Source organism: Olea europaea, chromosome 12 (genome assembly GCF_002742605.1).
Source record: "Olea europaea var. sylvestris chromosome 12, O_europaea_v1, whole genome shotgun sequence".
In the NCBI taxonomy this organism is placed as follows: domain Eukaryota; kingdom Viridiplantae; phylum Streptophyta; class Magnoliopsida; order Lamiales; family Oleaceae; genus Olea; species Olea europaea.
The window spans coordinates 687,324-708,591 of NC_036248.1; the positions used below are offsets into that span (position 1 = coordinate 687,324).

Below are 21,268 nucleotides of genomic sequence, written 5' to 3' on the forward strand. Positions count from 1 at the left end.
GGTTTTTTTTTTTTTTTTTAAATTTAAACAAACATGTCTTTTACTATTTTTATATGGTGACGATTCTTTTTTTTTTTATATCTAGCACAAATTTTTATCCTAAGATTAGAAAACTATTCTAATACAAAAAATGCCTAGAAGTTAAGGGGATGTTCTCTTTGTGTTTCAGTTTTGTGTTTTGAGTTTTGTATTTTGAGTTTTTGTTTTGAAATTGTTGAAAATGCGTTCTTTTTGTTAGTTTCTCAAAACAAAAAAAATAATTTTTTTTTTTTTAAATTTTGAGAATCACCACAACACCACCTCAAAACACAAAAAAAAAAAAAAAAAAAATTAATTTTTATTTTTTTTTTTAAAATTTTTTGAATTACCTACTTTTTTCTAATATCACAATTAATGCTTGATCTGATACACTATTTTTTTTTTTTTTTCTAAAAAAAATTTTTTTTTTATTTTTTAATTTTTTTTTAAAATTTTGAAAACCCCCCCCCCCCCCCCCAAAAAAAAAAAAAAAAAAAAAAAAAAAGTGTTTCCCGCGTTTTCAATTTTTTCAAGTTTTACACTGAAAACGCCCAAAACGACAAAAAAGTCGTTTTGTGTTTTCTTCACAATTTTTTTTCGTTTTCGAAAACGGGAAAGAGAACACGTTTTCACCGTTTTGAAAAATCGAAAACAGAAAACGACCCGAAAACGGTAAAGAGAACAGGGCCTAAGGTTTTGATTTTCTTCTGTCTCGAATAAAAAATTTGTATTGATTTTATTTAATAAAATAAAAAAATTAATTTTGATAAGAATACTATAGAGATGTATCACTTTGTGGAAATGATGGGCTCGCCGGGGGGAGTAAGTTTCTTTAAAGTAAAAAACAGTTTTCCTATGTAAATTGAAGATATTAGAAAAATATGAACAAAAAGGGTCAGTGGGGAACATTTTTGTCCCATTTGGTAAGCCCTCGTTTGATAACATAAAATTAAAATTTTTATTAGAGTCAAAATTCAAAATTAATTTTAATCGCATTTTTTATGAAATTCATAATTTTTCAATTATACATTTTATCAACTTTTATCAAAATTTACTAAAAATATAATTTTAATCGCCAACAAGCAAAGACTTAATAAGAAGTGTGTGTGTGTGTATGTGTGTGTGTGTATATATATATATATATTATTTTTTTAATAAAATGGGTTTCTATATATATAGTCTTCAAAAGACACCAACCCCCGTTTGGCTCCTATTTTGTGGAAATGAAAATGAGTGAGACCGTGTTTTTTTGAAAAATGAGTGGTATAAAAAGAAGAAAATATTTTCGATTTACGTGTAATATTATTTTATGAAAATTAAAGTAATGAGAAAAAGAAAAATGAAACGTAATGGAATAAAAATTAATGGGGGCCAAAAGGTTAACAAATGAGATGGTAATGGTCAAATTTTTTGTAAGAGTTTTACGGTTATGTGCTTATGTCGAGTAGTAAGAGAAGGAAATAAAAGAAAGCCAGTCAATTAATTCACATCGTCAATCTGTACATAATGATGTAAATGTAGCTTTACCCACTTGTGTTTTCTTATGTTACCATCCAATCGAGTACTTTAATACATGTTTATAAATAAATTAAGCCTACAATTCATTTTAATAACACATTTCATGAAATACACAAATTTTCAATTACACAAGCCTATGTTTGGCCCTCCATATCTCAAAAACTCTTCTTTTTTTTTTTTAAACTTATTTTCAACCACACATTATCTGATAAAATAATGTTTATCAATAATTACTAAATCAAATTTTCAATTACACAAGCCTATGTTTGGCCCTCCATATCTCAAAAACTCTTTTTTTTTTTTTTGAAAATTTATTTTCAACCACACATTATCTGATAAAATAATATTACACATTAATTGATTTTTTTTTTTACTTTTTAATCACAAATTCTTCAAAAAAATCACCATTTCAAAATTATACTTTAATGGAGCCCAAACAAATCAAGTTTATCAATAATTACTAAATCTCTGATTTTTAGACATAAGAAACATAACCTGATATTTATTTATTGCATCTTTTAGTATATACAAAGTATGCGGTAGTAACTTATGAATACATATGTATCGTTTCTACAAATACATTTTGCATTTATTATATGACGTGAAACGACCTAAAATGATTCATTATGGTTGCATATGCTTGTAGCAATTGATAGATAACTGCTGAGGAGATTCAAACTAGAAAACTAATATATAGTCCATGGTTGATCCTATTAAAAATTTGGATTAAAGTCTAAATCTAAAATCAATAATTAATTTTAAAAACACATTTTATGACACCCATAACTTTTATTAATTTTTATTAAAATTTAATGAAAATCTTATTTTTATTTAAATCAAATAGAAGCATAATGTGTAGTTACAAAGCATTCATATTCGATGGTATGGTGTTCTAAGCAAGCTTCAATTTTGGTAAATGAGCCATAATTAGGACTAGGGTCGAAGGAATAGTAAATCATTAATGCTGCTCAAATAGACCTGCTAACAGGGATAAAAACATGGGGTTCTACCTTAGCCCCTGATCTGAATTTATGAAATTAAAGTCAAGGGTTGAGGTGAAGCCACCTCAACCCCCTGTTTTTAACCCTGTCAGTAGGCTTGTGTGTATAGCATCTCTCGCAAATAAATTAGATGGATGAGATGGGAATAATAATACAAGTTTTTTGGGGAAAGATTGGGCAATCCTTCGTACAAAATCCAGATGGCGAATTTAATAGTGAAATTATTATCTTTTTAGTTAACAATGAGTGCTAACAAGCCATGACTCAGCAATTATCCATGTATCAATTTTTTTCTCGAGATAGCTCAAACAATCAAAAGCAAAAAATAATAATGCTTCTCAAATTAGAGTAAAACCAGAGATTCATTTGGCACCCCATACTAATTGCAATATAAGTCCTTGTTTGAGTACCATTATTCAAAAATTGATTATTCTTCAAATTCATTTTTAATCACACGTTCTTTGGATAAAATATTTTGTACGTAAATTCAAAATATTTTCTTATTTTTAACAATATATTCTTCAAAAAATTACTATTACAACTTATTTTAATATAGAGTCTGTTTGGACCCGATTTTTTCACCAAAAAAATTGATTTTTTTGACAGTTATTTCACTATTTCAGCCGTCATATTTGACTTCTTCTTTCACAAGTGGACCCCACTTTTCTCCTAACGATCAAAAAATCAATTCTCAAAATCACTCCCAAACACGCTCATAATAATGGAGCTCAATGAAGGACTAAAAATTAAAATTATCAAAGAAAGGGCAAAAATTAATAAAAAAAGAAGGCGACTATTTTATTACAGTCGTGCGTCTTCCTTCGTCAAGCTTTTACGTTCTAATTTCTATCTCTAAATCCCTTTTTCTTACAATTTCCCTGTTTATCTCTTCGATCCAGCTCGATCGACGAATGCAGGTAAATTTATTGTCTATTCACAAGCTTAACTAATTGAATTGGCTTGAATTGAGTGCATTTGGCGTTGAATTTCGAATAAAGGGGATTCCATGTATAAAACCCTCAATTTTCACTTTGCTTAAATTAGGGTTTTTGAGCGTATCAACTGTTGAAGTATTATAGTTGGGTTGATCTGTTATGTGTTAGCTTGTACTTGAATTTGTCTTTTCATATTATAAGTTCAGTGGCACAAAAGCTCGGATTTTTTTTTTCCCCTGGCGGTCTTCAAAATTTTCTTTGTGTATGTGCTTAATTTAGAATTTAAACTTTTTTTCTAGTTGTTATTTAAAGAGATAGGAATTTACTGAAAAGAGGTTCTAACATTGATGACGGGCATCTCTAGCAGAATTCTGATTTTCAGCTTTCGTTTTTGATTTTGGTGAATAACTCTTATGGACATCCGGTACAGCTTGCAAAAGCAAAGGGTTTTGGAAATCTACTCTCTGCTGCTTATCAAAGAGATATCCAGAAAACGAAATTTCGATTTTTAATGGTAAACCAGATTTTTTCAGAATGAAAATTCCCATTCAGTGACTGACATTGGATGTTCCAAAAATGGGTATGGTCATGTGAATTCAAAAAGACTCCTGTTGGCATTTCTGCCTTCCGTCTCCTTACAAGGCCTATCCGAAAGAACATCCAGTACTTCTTGGTCGTGAATATCTCAATTAGTTGTTCACCGTTCAAGACTTCTTTTCATGGAGTTCTAATTGTACATTTCTAGCTGAAGCTGGATTCACGTTTTCAGTGACCTTCCATATTAGCTTGTATAGAGTTTAACTAATAAAAAATGTGAATTGATTGATTGTTATTAATTTCTGAAAGTGGGTACTACAACCTTGGCTTATACTTGCTCTTAATGGCTTATTCTTATTAGGTTTCATAAGGTTGTAGCTGCTGAAGTAGATTAATTTCCAACTCTCACTCTTAAAGAGAAGGCTCTGTAGATATGAGATCTGAACACTGATTTTTGATAATGGCTGGAAATTCGAGATTTGAATTGACTTCGGCTAGCCCTGAATCCAGTTTTGCTGGGAACTATCAAATTGGGCAAAGAGGGAGCTATTCTAGTCCGGCACTGGATCGGTCTGGAAGCTTCAGAGAGGGTGCAGAAAGTAGGATGTTTGGTTCTGGAAAGGCTACATCTAGGGGGAGTGCTATGTTGACAGGGGAATTACCTGCATTGTCCCAATGTCTGTTGCTGGAGCCTATCCTCATGGGTGATCAAAAAAAAAATACACGGTCTGTTGAATTAAGGAAGGTTCTGGGCTTTACCATTGGCTGCAGCTCTGAAGACAACTCTTTCAGTGCTGCTCATTTGAAGAATTCACCTCCAGTGGCGGAGGAACTAAAAAGATTGAAGGCAAGTGTTGTAGATACTTGTGTCAAAGCCAGGTAACTTCTATTCTTCATATTATCTTTATCATTTTTGAGATCTGCTGGACAATAGAGTTATTTAAACACCCTAGAGATCCCGCCCATGCCTGTCTCTTCTTTTGCTGTTATGAAGGTGATGTATATCTTATTGTAATGTTAACATATATTATTCAATTATCACCAAATCTGAATTAGTTTAAGCTGTATTTGTTTGTTTTTGTGCAAACATTGTCAAACTGGCTCTTGAGGTGAATAGTCAACATGAATTGTAGAAACCTTCAGCTTAACGTGACATTTTAAATTTCTTCTTTTAGCCTTTTTTCCTGAATATGCTGCTTTCTTCTTTTTGACTAGTGGTAGAGCAAAAAAGTTGGACGAGCATTTAAATAAATTGAACAAATATTTTGACGGCATAAACTCCAAGAAACTGCAGCGGAATGAACTATCCACAAATGAAAGATCAGTCAGTTCAAACCTGAAGATTGGAACCCAGGTGAATCGAAGCTCGTTGGACCTTGGAAATCAGAAATTTGAGGATCGGCCTAAGAATGTCATTCTGAGCAAGCGTGTACGCACATCAGTGGCAGAAACTCGGGTTCGTGATAATTGGAATTTGATTTTGTTGAGTTTCCAGCATTTCCTAATCTTAAATCTCATTTCTGATGAAAAAAATGGGAGTTGTGGCACATATATTTTCAATCTGTTTACCTTTACAGCTTTCACTTCACTTCCTTTGTCTGCCTTTTATCTGTATAGTTGTCACCCAGCTTAACTAACGGAGATAAGAAATGAGATATTGAGTGGCAGCAAAAGAGGCTTTACCAACTCTTTATGTAATAATCCATTATCACTCACAATTATGAGAACTTAACAGACATTTTTAGATGGAGACACCATGAAAATTAAAAATTTAATAGGTAAAATAAACATTTAGTTTTCATGATATATTCCAGTGCTTTAACATAGTTTAATCTCATTTGTCCAATTTCCTGATTCTTCTTATATTTTGGAGAATAACTTTTACCTATTATATTTTGTACTGTTTTTGAGAATTCATAATACTTTTTCCCTCTTTCAGACAGAAGGCCGTGGCAATGGCCTACCACGGCAGCCGATTTTGGTGTCAAAAGACCGAGACGTGCTTAAAGATAATAGTGCAGATTCTGATATGGTTGAGGACAAGATAAGGAAATTGCCTGCAGGTGGAGAGGGTTGGGAGAAGAAAATGAAAAGGAAGCGTTCTGTTGGTGCAGCCTTTTCAAGATCTATTGGCAACGATGGGGAAGTGAAACGAACTGCAAACCATAAGCTTGCCAATGAGCACAGTCTGCAATCCTGTGATTCCTCCCACGGTTTCAGGTACCTATATTCATATTATGTAGTAAAACATTCATGATTTCATGGCATAGGTTTTCATTTTTTCCCCCCGCATTATTTGCTGGTATCTAGCCATGATTAAGATGACCTTTCAGCTACATATTTGAAGAGTGGAACTATTATCCTTGAAAATTGGAATGCTTATGAAAGAATATATGGTGTTAAGGCAAAATAAAAAACTATTATGAAACTTTGGAGATGCATCTCTCATTTGTACAAGTATGGATTGACACACTTCAAAAAGATTTTAAAATTGTATGTCTTAGCAAAAACAGTTCATGATATCATGGGATTTATCTTGGTGTCCAACTCTTCACATTTTTTAAATCTATTTTTAATTATTTCTTTATTTTTATACTTAAATCTTTAAAAAAGAATAATCCACACTTTATCTTTTTACCGTTTGACTAGTTTTTAGATCCAACGATTAAACTTTGATTGATGCAAACTGACTATTTCTCCGAGGAAAAAATGATTTTGTCACATTATTGAGATATGTTCCTAAGAAATTAAATCTTTTAGTCCAAATAAAAATTAAAATGGCTACATGTGTTCATAATGTCATGATTTCTGAACCTCCCTCTTTAAATCTGAGAAGCACATTCATTTAAATGCAGTTTAGTTTATTTAGTTTGTTATGGTTTGATTCGTAAAACTGAATTTACTGTACTAGTGTTATTTTGCTAAAATTAACTCTATTGGGTTGATTACTAGGTTATCAAAGGTGAAAAGAAAGTGTGATTTCTCACTTTGCAACAAATGAGCATACATTTCATAGTTAACTCTTTAGCTGCGCATTAAAACTCTAAATGCTGTTTAAACTCTCGAAACTCGTTTCACAGATCAGGGGCTTCTAATGGGACCAGTGCCACTAGCAAATTGGATTCTACATCTTCCCCAGCTAGTTCTAGTGTTCGTGCAACGTTCAAAAATGAACAAGAAAAATCTGTTCCTTCAAGGGATATTTCTGCTGGACCAACTAGAGAGCGAGTATTGGGGAAAGGAAATATTAAGTACGTTCAACCCATTTCTATCTATAATATTTAGAGTCAGAGAAGACTATATTTAGCTAACTAGTTTTTGCTTTGCGTTGATAACTCAATTTTCTAGTGATGGTACTTCTACTGGATTTTCTTTTAGGTTGAATACCCTTGAGGACAATCATGTGATTTGTCCTAGTCCAGTAATAAAAGGAAAGGCCTCGAGGGCTCCGCGAACTGGCTCTACGATTCCAATCAATTCAGCGTCTAATGTTCCTCGTTTGTCTGGAACTCTGGAGAGCTGGGAACAACCCACGGGCGTAAACAAAAACCCTTCAGTTAATGGAGTTAACAGTCGCAAGCGTGTTATTCCTGCAGGATCGTCTTCTCCACCAATTACTCAATGGGTTGGTCAGAGACCACAAAAAATTTCTCGTAGGAGGACAAATCTTGTGTCAGTGTCAAACCATGATGAAGTACAGATGCAGTCTGAAGGAGGCTCGCCTCCAGATTTTGGTGCCCGATTAAGCTCTTGTGGAAATAATCCCCCTCTTCTCTCAAAAAATGCAGCAAATGGAATCCAAAATTTCAAACCTAAATCTGGAAATGTTTCATCCCCTGCGAGATTGTCTGAAAGTGAAGAATCTGGTGCTGGTGAAAACAGAATGAAGGAAAAATCTGTTGGTAGTGGCTATGTGGACAAAAAAGCTACAAGTGCTGGTCAGGATGCTGGCCCTTCTACAATAGTTTCTAAAAAGAATAAAGTTGTGGTTAAAGAAGAAATTGATGATGGTGTACGGAGACAAGGGCAGAATGGACGGATCTCACCATTTTCTAGGGCTAGTATTTCACCAATGAGAGAGAAGCTGGACAATGTAGCGCCAGCCAAGCCACTCCGAAATTCGAGGTCTGGTTCTGACAAGAGTGGAAGGTACTGGACATTTTCTTAACAGGAGAAATTATGCCTACATTGACATTTTTTTGTTTCCTCTCACTATGGGGATTTTTATTAAACTGTGACAGCAAGTCAGGCCGTCCTTTGAAGAAGCTATCGGACCGCAAAGTCTTTTCTCGTCTTGGCCATGTGGCAAACGGGGGTTCTCCTGATTTTAATGGTATACATTTAAATATAATTTATTATCAAAATTATTTTCCTACATTTTAAAGTGATTTGACATTTTTTGTTATATGGATTTGTTAGTTGGTGAAATTTGTCTTTGTCTATCTATCATTGTCTCTCTCAGTTGTTAGCTAGTATTCTGGTGTAGAAAGGGATCAACCACTACTTTCTTGTAGTTGTTTTACCTCAGTTGCTGAGATTTTTTAAGTTACACCGTGTCTGCGAGGTTTGAAATCAGTCTCAATTATTTATGGGACTCCATATTCATAATTATACCAGTTTGACCAGCTTGAATTATACAGCTTATGGGGGGTTAACTAACACTTCTGCTTGCCCCAGACAAAAGACAAAAAAACCCCACAGCTTAGATAAATGGAAAAAGTGCTCTTAAACAGATTCCATTTCTCGAAATTCTTAAGATCATGAAATACTTTGTTTATGCATTATGATTTTTCAGGAGAATCAGAGGATGACCATGAAGAGCTCTTGTCAGTTGCAAGTTCGGCTTGCAATTCTAGCTGTATGTGTCTCGCTTCAATTATTTTTCTGTTGTATTGATTATACTGCTTTCTCAAATGGATCATGGGCATAACGTTCTTTCTTCTTTTCCTCTTTTTTACCGTAGTTCTTGCCTGTTCAAGCCCATTCTGGAAGAAAGTTGAGACAATGTTTACTTCAATTGGTACAGACAAAAAGTCATACTTATTGCAAAAGGTGACTACCTTAATAGTTAGTTATGTTATAATATGGCTCCCCTTCTTATTTTGGTTAGTTTTTAAATGGCCAGTGGGACTTAAATTCTTCTTTGTTGTTTTGGACTAGCTAAAATTAGCTGAAGAGTTTGGAAGTTCATCTCAATTCTCTAGCCATGGCAATGATGTTCAGGTGAAATTGGTTTGGGATCTGTGGTCCCTCTTGTTTTCGCTCTAATTCTTTGATTGTTTTGAATATAGTTTCACAGTGAATATTCTACACATAATTCAATATGCAAAAGAATCAAAAACCATCTTTGGCTCTTGCAGCCTCTTGGCTTTAGATTACTATAATTTCAATCTTCTGGGGGGAGCAGGTTGTTCTGCATCTATTATAATCTGTGGATCTGTTTCACCTGAAATTCAAAACCTTCTTGTTTTATCAGGGTGATGTCCATGAAAAAATTTCAGCATTTGATTCTCTTTCTGGTAAGACAAATCGACGGATGACAAATGAAATTGGGACAAAGGACTCTTCTGATACGGTGGAATTTGTTGAGCAATTACAGAATTCTTCTTTGGTTGGGTCCCTGGACACTGAGAAAAGACATGACACAGTTACTCCACTTTATCAAAGGATACTATCTGCTCTTATTGTGGAGGATGAAATTGAAGAATTGGAAGAAAATGGGTTTGGAGGACCAAGTAGTTATCCTGGTGATTTTCGCCTTATTGATACTGAAAGCAGATATCGAGATGGATTGGACTTTTGTGAGCCATTTTTTGGTGTCCAAACTCCAAAAAATGGTAATGCGCACATATTTGTTTCTTGTAATGGAAATACTGACTACAATAGAAGCCCTGGTATTCGGCATCATCCAGGTGATGGAGATTTGATGCAAGGGGATAGTGGATATGTGCATTCAGAGGTGGAAGTGTTGGTTAGACTTTCAAGATATGATTACGGTTCAAAAAGTTCACAGCCAACTAACTTTGGCATTTCTTCCATTGATTGCCAATATGAGCAGATGTGTCTTGAAGATAAACTTGTGCTGGAATTGCGAAGTGTTGGCTTATTTTTAGAAACTGTGGTAAGCTTGGAGATTGAAGTAATGTTTATCATCTTTAATTGAATGTTTTCATCATAAATTTCCATTCCATGTATTCCGGCTTTTCCACTGGACTTAATGAAATAACTTCATCAATAAATTGCATATTTAAACAACAAAAGCAACTTTTTCTAGTTCAATGGTTTCCTTTTTGCTACTTCGGATATGTTTCTTATTCATTTAAGTATTCATTTTTGTGTTTCTCACTGGGATGCCTGCTACAGCCTGCCTTGGATGACAGAGAGGACAAGGTAATCAACCAGGATATTGTTCAGCTGGAGAGGGGACTGCATCAGCAGGTTATCTCACATCACACCATTTTCATAATCTCTTTTTAACAATTTTTAACTGAGATTATTGAATTATTTTTAGGAGTCTATTTATTTTCCTATGATTAGGTGTCTAAAGCCTCTGCCGAAAATTGTTCTGCTATAAAATTTATCCTTTCATAATACTGAGCGACCCTCTTATTTACACTTGAAACTCTAGATTGGAAAGAAAAAGATGTTCTTGGATAATATATGCAAGGCTATTGAAGAAGGCAAGGATGTAGACAAACGGTAAATACTTTAAATTTGGATTTTTTTCATAAGCATTGAACTTGATATTATCACCAGTATCAGATCTTGTTATGACACACATTGTGCTCAATATGCAGGGACCCTGAGCAGCTTGCTATGGATAAACTTGTTGAGTTGGCATACAAGAAACTTTTGGTAAGTATTAATTGCTCATGTCACTCAGTATCAGTTAGGTGTTTAGTTGTACAGATACAGGCATGACTCACTTTCTGTAAACCTTTGTTGGTTTTGTGGAGTTCATGGATTACCAGGCAAGGGTTCATTTGGAAAATGGCCTTGAAACAGAAAGTTACTTCCAATCTCATTGAGCTACAAAGAAATATTATGTAACAATTCATGCAAAACATATTTTCTAGTTTGTTGTAGTTTTCATCTGACATGCCAAATTTTACGATGTTTCTTGATTGAAAAACTTGAATGTCAGGCATTTTAAATACTTGATTGCGTGCTGTACAAAAACCTGTTGGGCAAAAAAAAATGTTTGTTCTTGTGTGAAAACTTGAAGATTAATATACACTATTGTTGTAGGCTACAGATGATAGTTTTATTGACATGACAAAATGGGCTGGCCGCTCCACCACCAAACTGGCCACGCCCAACGCCAGGGTGGAATCACTAGGATGCATTTTTTTTTAAAAGCTTTACACTTGCTTACCATATATTTTGACCTTATTAATTAGACTTCCTGTTAAAATTCTTTTTCTTTAATGTCAGATTTATCTATCTTTAAGGTCCAATAGTAGATTATATCTTTGAATAATTTGACAGGCAACTCGAGGGAGTTTCGCTTCTAAACATAATATTGCTAAGGTGTCAAAACAAGGTGCGTTGGCTTTTGCCAAGAGAACACTTGATAGATGTCGGAATTTTGAAGATTCAGGAGTAAGTTGCTTTGCTGAGCCCACACTCCATGATGCCATTTATGCTGCACCGACTCAGATCACTGAAGGAGAGCCACTGATCAGTGCAGACTTGGTAGTTGCTAATGGTGAGCATGCATGACTTTGTTTTATTTTCAACAATGCTAAAGCAGTTATAATTTGCTAGCTGCTTGCTCCCAAGTCTTTTGTCGGTCTCTATGCTCTTCAGGTTTTAATTGAAACGTGTAAAAAATAACGCTGTCTCATTTTGATTTTCATTGACTTGGTTTTACAACCTTTTGCATATTATAACTACAACAGTTCATTTCTTGACAGGATCTGTGTCCGGTTTTGCTGATGGTTTTTTATCAGATGCACTTGAGACTTCAGGTCATCTCTCTGATCAGGCTTTTGCAAAAAGTGGGCCGATATCGAATAGAGGAAAAAAGAAGGAAGTATTGCTTGATGATGTTGGTGGTGCTGTTTTTAGAGCCACATCTAATCTTGGCATATTGGGCAATGCAAAGGGAAAGAGAAGTGAAAGAGACCCTTCAACAAGAAATGCTGTTTCAAGGGCATCAATGGGTGGCTCCAAGGGAGAGCGCAAAACAAAAGCGAAGCTGAAGCAAAAAATAGCTCAGCTTTCTACATCAGGAAATGGAGTTGTCAATAAATTCATGGATGATATACATCCCGTATACACTTCGGCCAGTGGTTCTGGTGAATCAGCCAATAATACTAGCAACAGGAAAAGGGACGTTAGATTTATGTCTTCAGGTAATGCCCGTCAAGATTCATCGAAGGACATCAACGAATTAGCTACTTTGCCGCTGAACGATATAGACTCGATGGAGGAACTAGGGGTAGATACTGACATTGGTGCACCTCAGGATTTCAATACTTGGTTCAATTTTGATGTGGATGGATTACAAGACCACGATTCTGTTGGCCTTGAGATACCCATGGACGACCTTTCTGAATTAAATATGTTTTGATCTCGATAGTTCTTGTTGTTTGTACAGCTTGTGGAATATTTAACTATCTACAGAAGAATGAATTCATTCTACTACCTTAAGCTTGTCTTGGCCAAATGGAAGTTGTAATTATCCTATTCTTTTTGTATACTTGGTTAGAAATCCTCCTTGTTTAAACTTTGTTCCCTTGTAATAAGTACATTTTGTTTAAATAATCTACTTAGCTGTTTCTAGATAACTGCATACATAACATGAGGAAACGTAAATTGGCAATTTTGTTTCTTTTAAATTCTATATTTAATTAGAGATTATACTGTCATCGTGTAAAGTTATGAGAAGTGATTATGTGAAAAATAATTTTTTGAAGAATGCATTATTAAAAAGTTGGAAAAAGTTACGAGGAAATGTGATTTTTATTTTTATTTTTTACCCTCGAGAGTGCAATTGAAAATAAGTGTGAAAAAGTGATTTTGAAAAAATTAATTTTTAAATAAGACAAATTTTTGCACTTGTTTTCCTTGATAGCATTTAAAGAATTTTACTTGTTCTTAACATTCAATTATCAATTGATGGTTACACGAATGAGATACGTGTTTGTTGTCCCATATGGTCCTTGATTATTTTAAAATAACACGTTTCGATCGAATACTGATATTTGAAGAAAAAATAAGACAAAGTTAATTGATTTACTTAACGAGGAACTTTTCTTCTCCCTTTACTGTAGCATGCGGCAAGAAAGGGAAAAATATTCAGGCTTAGGTATCGAGTCCAGATTAGGAGTGTGTAAGTATTTTGTTTTCTTAATTTAATGGTCATCATATATAATGGAAAAGAAAATGAATTCAGAAATCCACAAAATCCAAGTTGACAAAACATCTTGTCCAACTGTACAAAATTCTTTAATAGCTATGAGAAAATTTTCAATAGGACAGTCGCACCGCCACGTGTGACGTGGTGTGACGACCCCATTGGGCCATCTTGGCGGATGGCCCAAGCAATTGCACTACATGGACAGTGCAGTGCAACCGTCCTATTGAAGATTTTCTCACTATCTGGACATGCACCTCCCTAGATTGACTAATTCTTCCATTTCATGCTTTGTGGGGGGTTTTATCAAAAAAAATAATAATAATAATAAAATAAAAATCCCAGTACGACAATTTTTATGGATAAAGTAAACAACCAATCATTACACTATAAAATTTAAAAAAAAAATGTTAAAAAAATAATCTGATTGCTTGATCATTTGAAGCTTAAGATAATATCCATGTTAAAATAACAATCTGATTTAACAAGAATAATGCAATTTACATCATGGACTATAGTTTATTACTCTAAGATACTATCCATGTTTCACAATGATATACACTAAATCCAGAACAGAACTCGTTTTTCTTGGTTGCCCAATATGGGCAGGAATTACAATGTAAATGCAGTCAAGTCATAGTAAAGTCGACATATCTATCTCATACTCCTCCACCACCACCACCACGCTTAGTAGCTTCTGAGTTGCTCGTTGTCATGAAAGATTCTCCACAGCCACACTGCCCCTTAGAATTGGGGTTTATGAATATGAACTCAGATCTGCTCAAAGACAATTGGGATGCTAAAGTTCAGTGGTCTGATATTTTAACTAAAATACCAGAAAGTTTCAACATTACACCATATGATTTTTCATCAATGGCGATGCGTGGACTAAAAATAATTTCCATCTGTGGCAATACAAACTTAAGGGCACATTTGTTAGACGGGACAAGGATTAAAATAATTTTATCTAATCATTATCCAGTGTTTGGTGCAATTAGTACCGGGATTAAATTAATCCAGTGTGCTTATCCCGCTTTATTCAAGTGTATACAATTATTTATTCACCAATTTATGAATTATGAAAAGAATTAGTTAAATTAAATTACAAAAATTTACTTACAAGAGCTAAGAATTTCACTTATAAGTAAAATAATAATAATAATAATAATCAAGAAGAAAAAATTGCCTAGAAGTAAAAGATACCACTTATAACTAAAAAAGAATCGATTATAAGCAAAAAAAAAATCAATTAAAGTTAAAAAATTATGAGAAAATATTGTTATATTTTTTTCATTTACCAGTACTTGTACGATCTTCTAATACATGTAGCACCGAACGCCATATTAGAATAATCCTCCCAAATCCACCTTACTACAATCCCTCCTAATCCTATTTTTCCTAAATCTATCATACGGTGTACCAAACATGCACAAAGTGATTTCGATTGTTCAGAAAATGTGACATAGAAGTATATATCTGAGCAGCTAGACCAAAGCTGTATGTGGAATAAGAAAGGAGGGGAAGGTCGAGAAAGGAAAATCAAGAGGAAAATGGCAGAAAGATTGTCCGTGCATACGGAAAGGTAGTTGAAAGCAAATGTAACAAATTGAGCAACTCTGGATTTCCCCTTTTTCCACCTCGACAATATTTGTGATAGAGGGGAAATTCCTCACTTCATTTTTTTTGCTCTTCTCAACTAGAAATCAAACAGGTTGGTAGAAAATCAAGCACTCCATTCTTTCTATCTATTTTTATTTTTATAGGCATTCTTTATATCTATTTATTCGAATAGATTTCAACGCCCAAGGGAAAACTTTATGAAAGCAGAGTATGTTTCACCTCACATGTATGTATGTGTGCATACACATAAAAATATCAAGATAGAACTAGATATTGCTTTAAAAGATTCGTCTATAATTAGAAGTGGAGAAATATCTCATACCTGAGTTTGTCATCAACAAAATCCATCTTTGTTCCTATTACATGCATGAGAGCCTTTGGATCAATCAATATCTTAACACCTCTGTCCTCAACGAACTCATCAAACTTCCCTTTCTCATCTACAATATTTAGAAATTACTTAAGCGATCAGCAACAAAACCAATTTAACAGTGCAGAAACATGATAAAAAAGGTATCGCAAAGTCTCTAGTTCAATGAAAATTAGGAATAGAGAAACATTCAGTCTTTGAATAGTGTTAAAGAAAAAATTAACTGCCCTATTAAAATAGATATGATCTAGAAATAACACCCGTAACAATGTGAGAACAAATGTTTAGGCATTGGTGATAGTGCTAGAACAGTAAATATTAACCATGTGCTACTTGGGGTCGATATGGTTTCCACTTTAACTTTGGGGAGAGAGGAAGCGTAGTACACTCTCAAATTCGAGAGCTCTGATCGAAGCAAGGCCAAGAGTACTGTACTTCATAAAAATTGAAAGAGTACAATGTCTAGAAATGACAATATACATTCTGTTTACTTGATTACTAGTACTAGAGAGATCACAATAGTTATGAATGTAATGTATATACTTAAATATGATTCAAAGAACAATAACTCAACATTACTTTGAGATGGACATAGGAATTGAATGGTGATTAAACCCATGACTATGACTATTCTAACAAGCGATGAAATGAACATTTCATGGATCACATGGATGAATCGAAAATTGAGTACGCGGTACTCTTGGTTCAACTTGACTATTAAACTTTATGTTTGGTTATGTTCAGTCATCAACCAAAACATTGTTGCGAAAATGTCATTCAAATTAGTTATTGTTAGTTTATAGACAATACTAAATAACCTGCAGATTTCTTCTTTAACATCTAGTAATAGATTAACTACTTGATGAAACCATCAATCATTGACAATTGAACTAATTCACGAATGGTTCCAACACATAAACTAGGTATAGTACACATGTCACTTAGAGATAAGATATATCTATCATCTTCCAAATAAGGTGCATTGTGCTGTCCTACCAATCCAACTGTTGCTGACCCTCAGCATTTATATTAAAATCAAATAAAATCAAGTTTTAACAGTCAATTGAACTTCGACCAAAAAAAAATAAAAAATGATGCACCTATTATATATTATAGAAAGATTATTAAAATTACCACCACAAAATTATCTTGATCTCTAACTTTATGACTCATTAGCAATAAGAGGCTTATTGAGAACCACTAGTACTGAAAAGGAGCAATAGAACAGATAAGCAGCGGAAGTCATATAAAAAACCAAGTTTTTACTGAAGCGCTGGCTACAAGTTTGAATAAAATTCTCTTTTTGCACAAATTGAAATATGTAAACGCACAATACCAATGCTGAATGCACCAAACACGGTTGCAACGACCAACAAAAAGAAACATGAAAAATCCGAAGATAATATATATATATATTAACTTGAATTTCGAGGTGCTTAATACAATCCAAATTTTCTTTTATATTGAGAATTATCGAATAAAATCCTCCAATTAAGCTAACAATATTTAAAAGGAATTAAACCTAATAATAAATAAATGATCATAAAATCAGCCAACTATCCATACCCTAAGCTTAAGTATTTCCTAATCTATTTTTAATTCCGCTCGGTTTGTTCCAACATCTTTCACAATTCCAATGTTTCATAAACATTCATAGACATATCACACAAAACATGTATCCATTCGGTATAAACGCGAAAATCACCGGCGTAATTGAGAGTGTAGGATAAGCCGTTGCAGCCTCGGGCCTTGACTCCAAGCTTGAGGAAAGGGCGCTGGCGCTGTTCTAGGAGATGGCGTATCCTAGTGGCTGCGGCGTCCGTTAAGGATAGCACCTGCTTTCTCATGGCGGTGCCGATCTTCTCCGAACCGGCTTTCAGAACAGAGGCTGCCATTTGAATAATTTCCTCTTTTGGAAATGCTGTAAGGGCAAACAGATCTTTACGTGATTCGACCCGGAAATAAAACAAAAATGACCCGGTTTGTAAGGGGTAATTGGAATTTTTACAGTAATTATTTGGACTTGTGTCTCAATTTCACTAAAATGGCAAAATAACGAAATTGGCATTTTCCTATATTTGAATTCTCTAGAAGACAATTTTTTTTATATGTCTGGCTAAGCTAAGATAGTTACGTGTAAGTAATCATGTAAATTTCAAATTAGTTAGTTTTATTAGTTGGACATGAAAAAAGTAAGAGCTTGTTCGGCAAGGATTTTGAAAATTGATTTTTTGACTTTAGAGATAAAATGGGTTCTACACGAGAGAGAATGATTCAAAAATGACGATTGAAATAGTAAAATAACAGTCAAAATTTGATTTTAATTAGCTTAAAATTTAAATCAAACAAGCACTAACTCTATAGATATTTGAGAGTTAATTGTTCCAATGGTCACTCAAGTTTGAAATGTCGAGTTTTGGTCATTGAAATTAGGTCAATGTCTTCGATTGCTCACTGACGTTTAAAATGTCAAGTTTTGACCACTGAACTTTGGATATACTGTACGTTACTAACTAGAATAACTATTGAATTTTAAAAAATATCGAGTTTACAGTGAGTAATATACATTATCTTTCAAAGTTCAGTGAGTAATATACAATATTTTTCAAAGTTCAGTGAGTAATGTAAAGCATTTTTCAGATTTCGGTAGTCAAAACTCAATATTTTAAATTTCAATAAGTAATCGGAGACATGGACTTAAATTCAGTGATCAAAACTCAATATTTTAAACTTTAGTGACCAATCAAAGATATTGACCTAAGTTCAGTGACAATTGGAACAATTAACTCGATATTTGATCAAAATAAATCAAATAAACCCATGTTTGGTTTTGATGAGATTCAAAATTTTAGTCGATTTTAATAAAAATGATAAACGTGTGATAAAAGTTTTGATAAAAATTATTGATTGCATAAAGTTGATTTGATTAGAATTGAGTTAAATTTTGATTGTTGATATGTTTATACGATGATATTAAGAGTTTTACGTATGGCCTTTTTAATCTACAAAACAAAATCAATATTAGTTCGAAAACCCCTATAATCAACATTTACATATATTTTAGTTGAGATGTCAATAATTAAGATAAATAATAAATAAGATTACATACCAATTAGACAAGTAGAATATAATTAAAAATAAAAGATATTGTAGGGGTTGAAGGGACCTAAAGTTTCTATTTTCAATTCGTAAAACATTTATAACATATTCTCTATTAAAGAATATCTTATACATAATAAAAAGTATCTTTCAATTTATAAAGTATATTTTTTAGGCACTTCAATAATACTATCTATTTTGACTCTTTGTTTTATTTTTTTATAAATATTTATAGATTTCTCCTCATCTCTTATTTAGCATGATTTTAAAAAATAATAATAATAAATAAAAATAACAGAGGGTGAATTGGCTTCTTCTAATTAGAAGACTCCAATTTAGTCTTTGTTTTAAAAAAGTTAAAATAAAGAGCCTATTTGATCTTATTTTTAAGCATCGATTGTCTCGTATTAAATTTTTTTTTTTTGGATATGCTTTTAGAAAGGTAATTGGCACAAAACATCTCCATCTTTCAAGTTTATTGTAAAAAAAGTTCCTACCTTTCATTTTTTAACATTTTTACTCCTAATTTTCACATTTCTTTGCGCTGGACATCCTTTTCACCATTTTTTAACATAAAATGACCAATATATCTTGTTATTTAAATAAAACAACAGAAAAGAAAAGAAAAATAAAAAATAAATTTCAACTTTAGGCCCAAACTTTTTAAAAAGTGCAAATAACCCACTAAAATAACTTCACCTTCTTCCCACACCTCACGCCCACCATTTCTAGCCACATTCCGACCACCAAAACCACTGGATATTGACATCAACGGAAAGCCCTTAACCTTCTCCATAATTACCACCGAACAACTCCTCGTAATTGGAGCAAAGCCATTAGAAGAAGAAGCAATTGGAGCTGAAAAATTCCCATCACGCAATCGGACCTGATTAGATTTGAATCTAGCATTTGGGTTGTAAATTGGCTTGATTGTTTGTTGACCCATGGATTTTCCATCATCGTCGAATTAAACATTTGGAGTACCATAGATCCATCAAATTCCTTGGTCCCAAAATTTTCGCATAAGGTCCTAAGTTCGTCCACGAATTCAACTTGTTCTGGATGAAAATGGCTCTGACCCATGGTTGGGCAAGGTGAATCAGAGGGAGACGAGGTTAACCTATGTAGTCCGAGACCAAGTGTTGACCAGACGAAGTTAGAATATGCAATATTCAGCTAGTGAAGCAGGTTCGCGATCGACAATACTTCTAGAATAAATTCAGATTGCTGAAGTGACGTTTGGGTAAATTGAGGCCATGGTTATAATCGACAAGGTGTGGGCAATCATCCGGTGGGGGTTCCACGGTTTAAGTGGTGGCCAAATGAGGAGATTCTAGCAGTTTTCAGATTTTCTAGTGGCTAACTTTAAGAGTTGATTCCAACAAGATTAGTTGGTCTTATGGGGAGTTTGTTGGGTGGTAATTGTGGAGGAGGTTAAGGACTTTTCGTCGATGTCAATATTCAGTGATTTTCGCGGCCGAAAGGTGGCTGAAAATGGCTGGTAGGCGGCGGCGGGGTGGGGGTGAGGTGCGAGAAGAAGATGAAGTTATTTTGGTTGGTTATTTGCAATTTTTAAAAAATTTGGGCCTATAGTTGCAATTTATTTTTTATTTTTATTTTCTTTCTTTTTTGTTTTATTTAAATAGGAGGATATATTGATCATTTTATGTTAAAAATGATAAAAAGAACATTCAGCGCAAACAAAGGTAAAAGTTAGGAACGAAAATACTAGAAAATGAAAAGTAAGAACGTTTTCTATAATACACTTAGAAGGCGGGAATATTTTGTGTCAATTATCTCTTTTAGAAAGATAGAAATGCAAGAAAGTAAAATCCGATTAAAAGGCAGAATAATCTGGAACATCCACGCACCAAATGTGGACCAGTCTGTCTGCTTGTCTAGTTAACAACTGGTGCAATTGACCAGAATTATCAACGCTACGCGACACATATTTTAATCAATGTACACCTTTCACAAAAAAACAACAAATACAATACTTCATCATTACATTTATATAAAATTGATTTTATTTTCACACGAATTAAAAATTTTTATTTAATGTTATTAAAAGACTTTTGTCAAAAACTTTACCAGTCTACCCTTATTTATATTTGTACAATTTTAAAATTAAGTAAGAAGAAGTGATTATAACTAAAAAAAATTAAATAAGACTATATTAGTAAATGAACAAGACAAAAACATTATTAGTAAAGAAATAAAACTATATAATTGGGATAAGAAAATAAAAAAATTAATCTATATAAATTGGACTGAGTGAGTATAACTTTTTAATGTATTTTCTTACAATTATCAAACTCATTACAACTGGCCCAAATAATCATGTCAAATCGGGCTAATCTGATGGAAACGGTTCGAAACTTGTAGAAAATCTGGTTATATATATATATATATATATATATAAATTAATGAAATTTTTGATCAAATATTTGTTGGACTTAGCTCCCATTTGATGGTACTTTTTCATCAAAAAAAATTGATTTTTTATCGTTGTTTTACTATTATAGCCGTCACTTTTTATTTCTTCACTCATAAGTAGTCCCTACTTTTTTCCATAACGATCAAAAAATCAATTCTCATAATCACTGGTCACTATCGAACGAGCACTTAATATTATTTTCATAAATACCTTTTTTCGGACATAGAATTTCCGAGTATGGTATCGTCGAGCGACCTTTTTGGGTGAGTATACACATAGATCAATCATATCAGATGCTGAGACGAATAGAGAAGGCAACCAGCCCTAAGGCCATCCCTCCATTTATTTTTTATATTAAAAAATTATGAAAAA

At 33.3% G+C, this 21,268-nt stretch overlaps 2 protein-coding genes across 3 annotated transcripts; one reads left to right on the plus strand and one right to left on the minus strand.

The window, feature by feature from the left end:
* The first annotated feature begins 3,334 nt into the window (after window positions 1-3,334).
* On the plus strand, window positions 3,335-12,801 carry LOC111405065. Of its 2 annotated transcripts, none has more exons than XM_023033756.1 (16): window positions 3,335-3,454; window positions 4,371-4,888; window positions 5,225-5,465; window positions 5,949-6,229; window positions 7,090-7,260; window positions 7,388-8,158; window positions 8,251-8,342; window positions 8,805-8,867; window positions 8,973-9,061; window positions 9,170-9,232; window positions 9,486-10,130; window positions 10,373-10,447; window positions 10,638-10,708; window positions 10,807-10,864; window positions 11,498-11,717; window positions 11,911-12,801. In XM_023033756.1, exons 2-16 carry the CDS (start codon window positions 4,470-4,472, stop codon window positions 12,582-12,584), a joined length of 3,933 nt encoding a protein of 1,310 aa, XP_022889524.1. In that variant the 5' UTR covers window positions 3,335-3,454; window positions 4,371-4,469; the 3' UTR covers window positions 12,585-12,801. The 2 variants fall into 2 exon arrangements, with proteins under 2 accessions (XP_022889524.1, XP_022889525.1); XM_023033757.1 differs by having other exon boundaries at window positions 11,926-12,801.
* Window positions 12,802-13,784: 983 nt separating this feature from the next.
* LOC111405066 (iron-sulfur assembly protein IscA-like 1, mitochondrial) lies at window positions 13,785-17,321 on the minus strand. The gene is made up of 3 exons (XM_023033758.1): window positions 17,066-17,321; window positions 15,313-15,430; window positions 13,785-14,147 (listed from the first exon to the last, which is right to left on the minus strand). Exons 1-3 carry the CDS (start codon window positions 17,253-17,255, stop codon window positions 14,030-14,032), a joined length of 426 nt encoding a protein of 141 aa, XP_022889526.1. The 5' UTR covers window positions 17,256-17,321; the 3' UTR covers window positions 13,785-14,029.
* Between the last annotated feature and the right edge of the window lie 3,947 nt (window positions 17,322-21,268).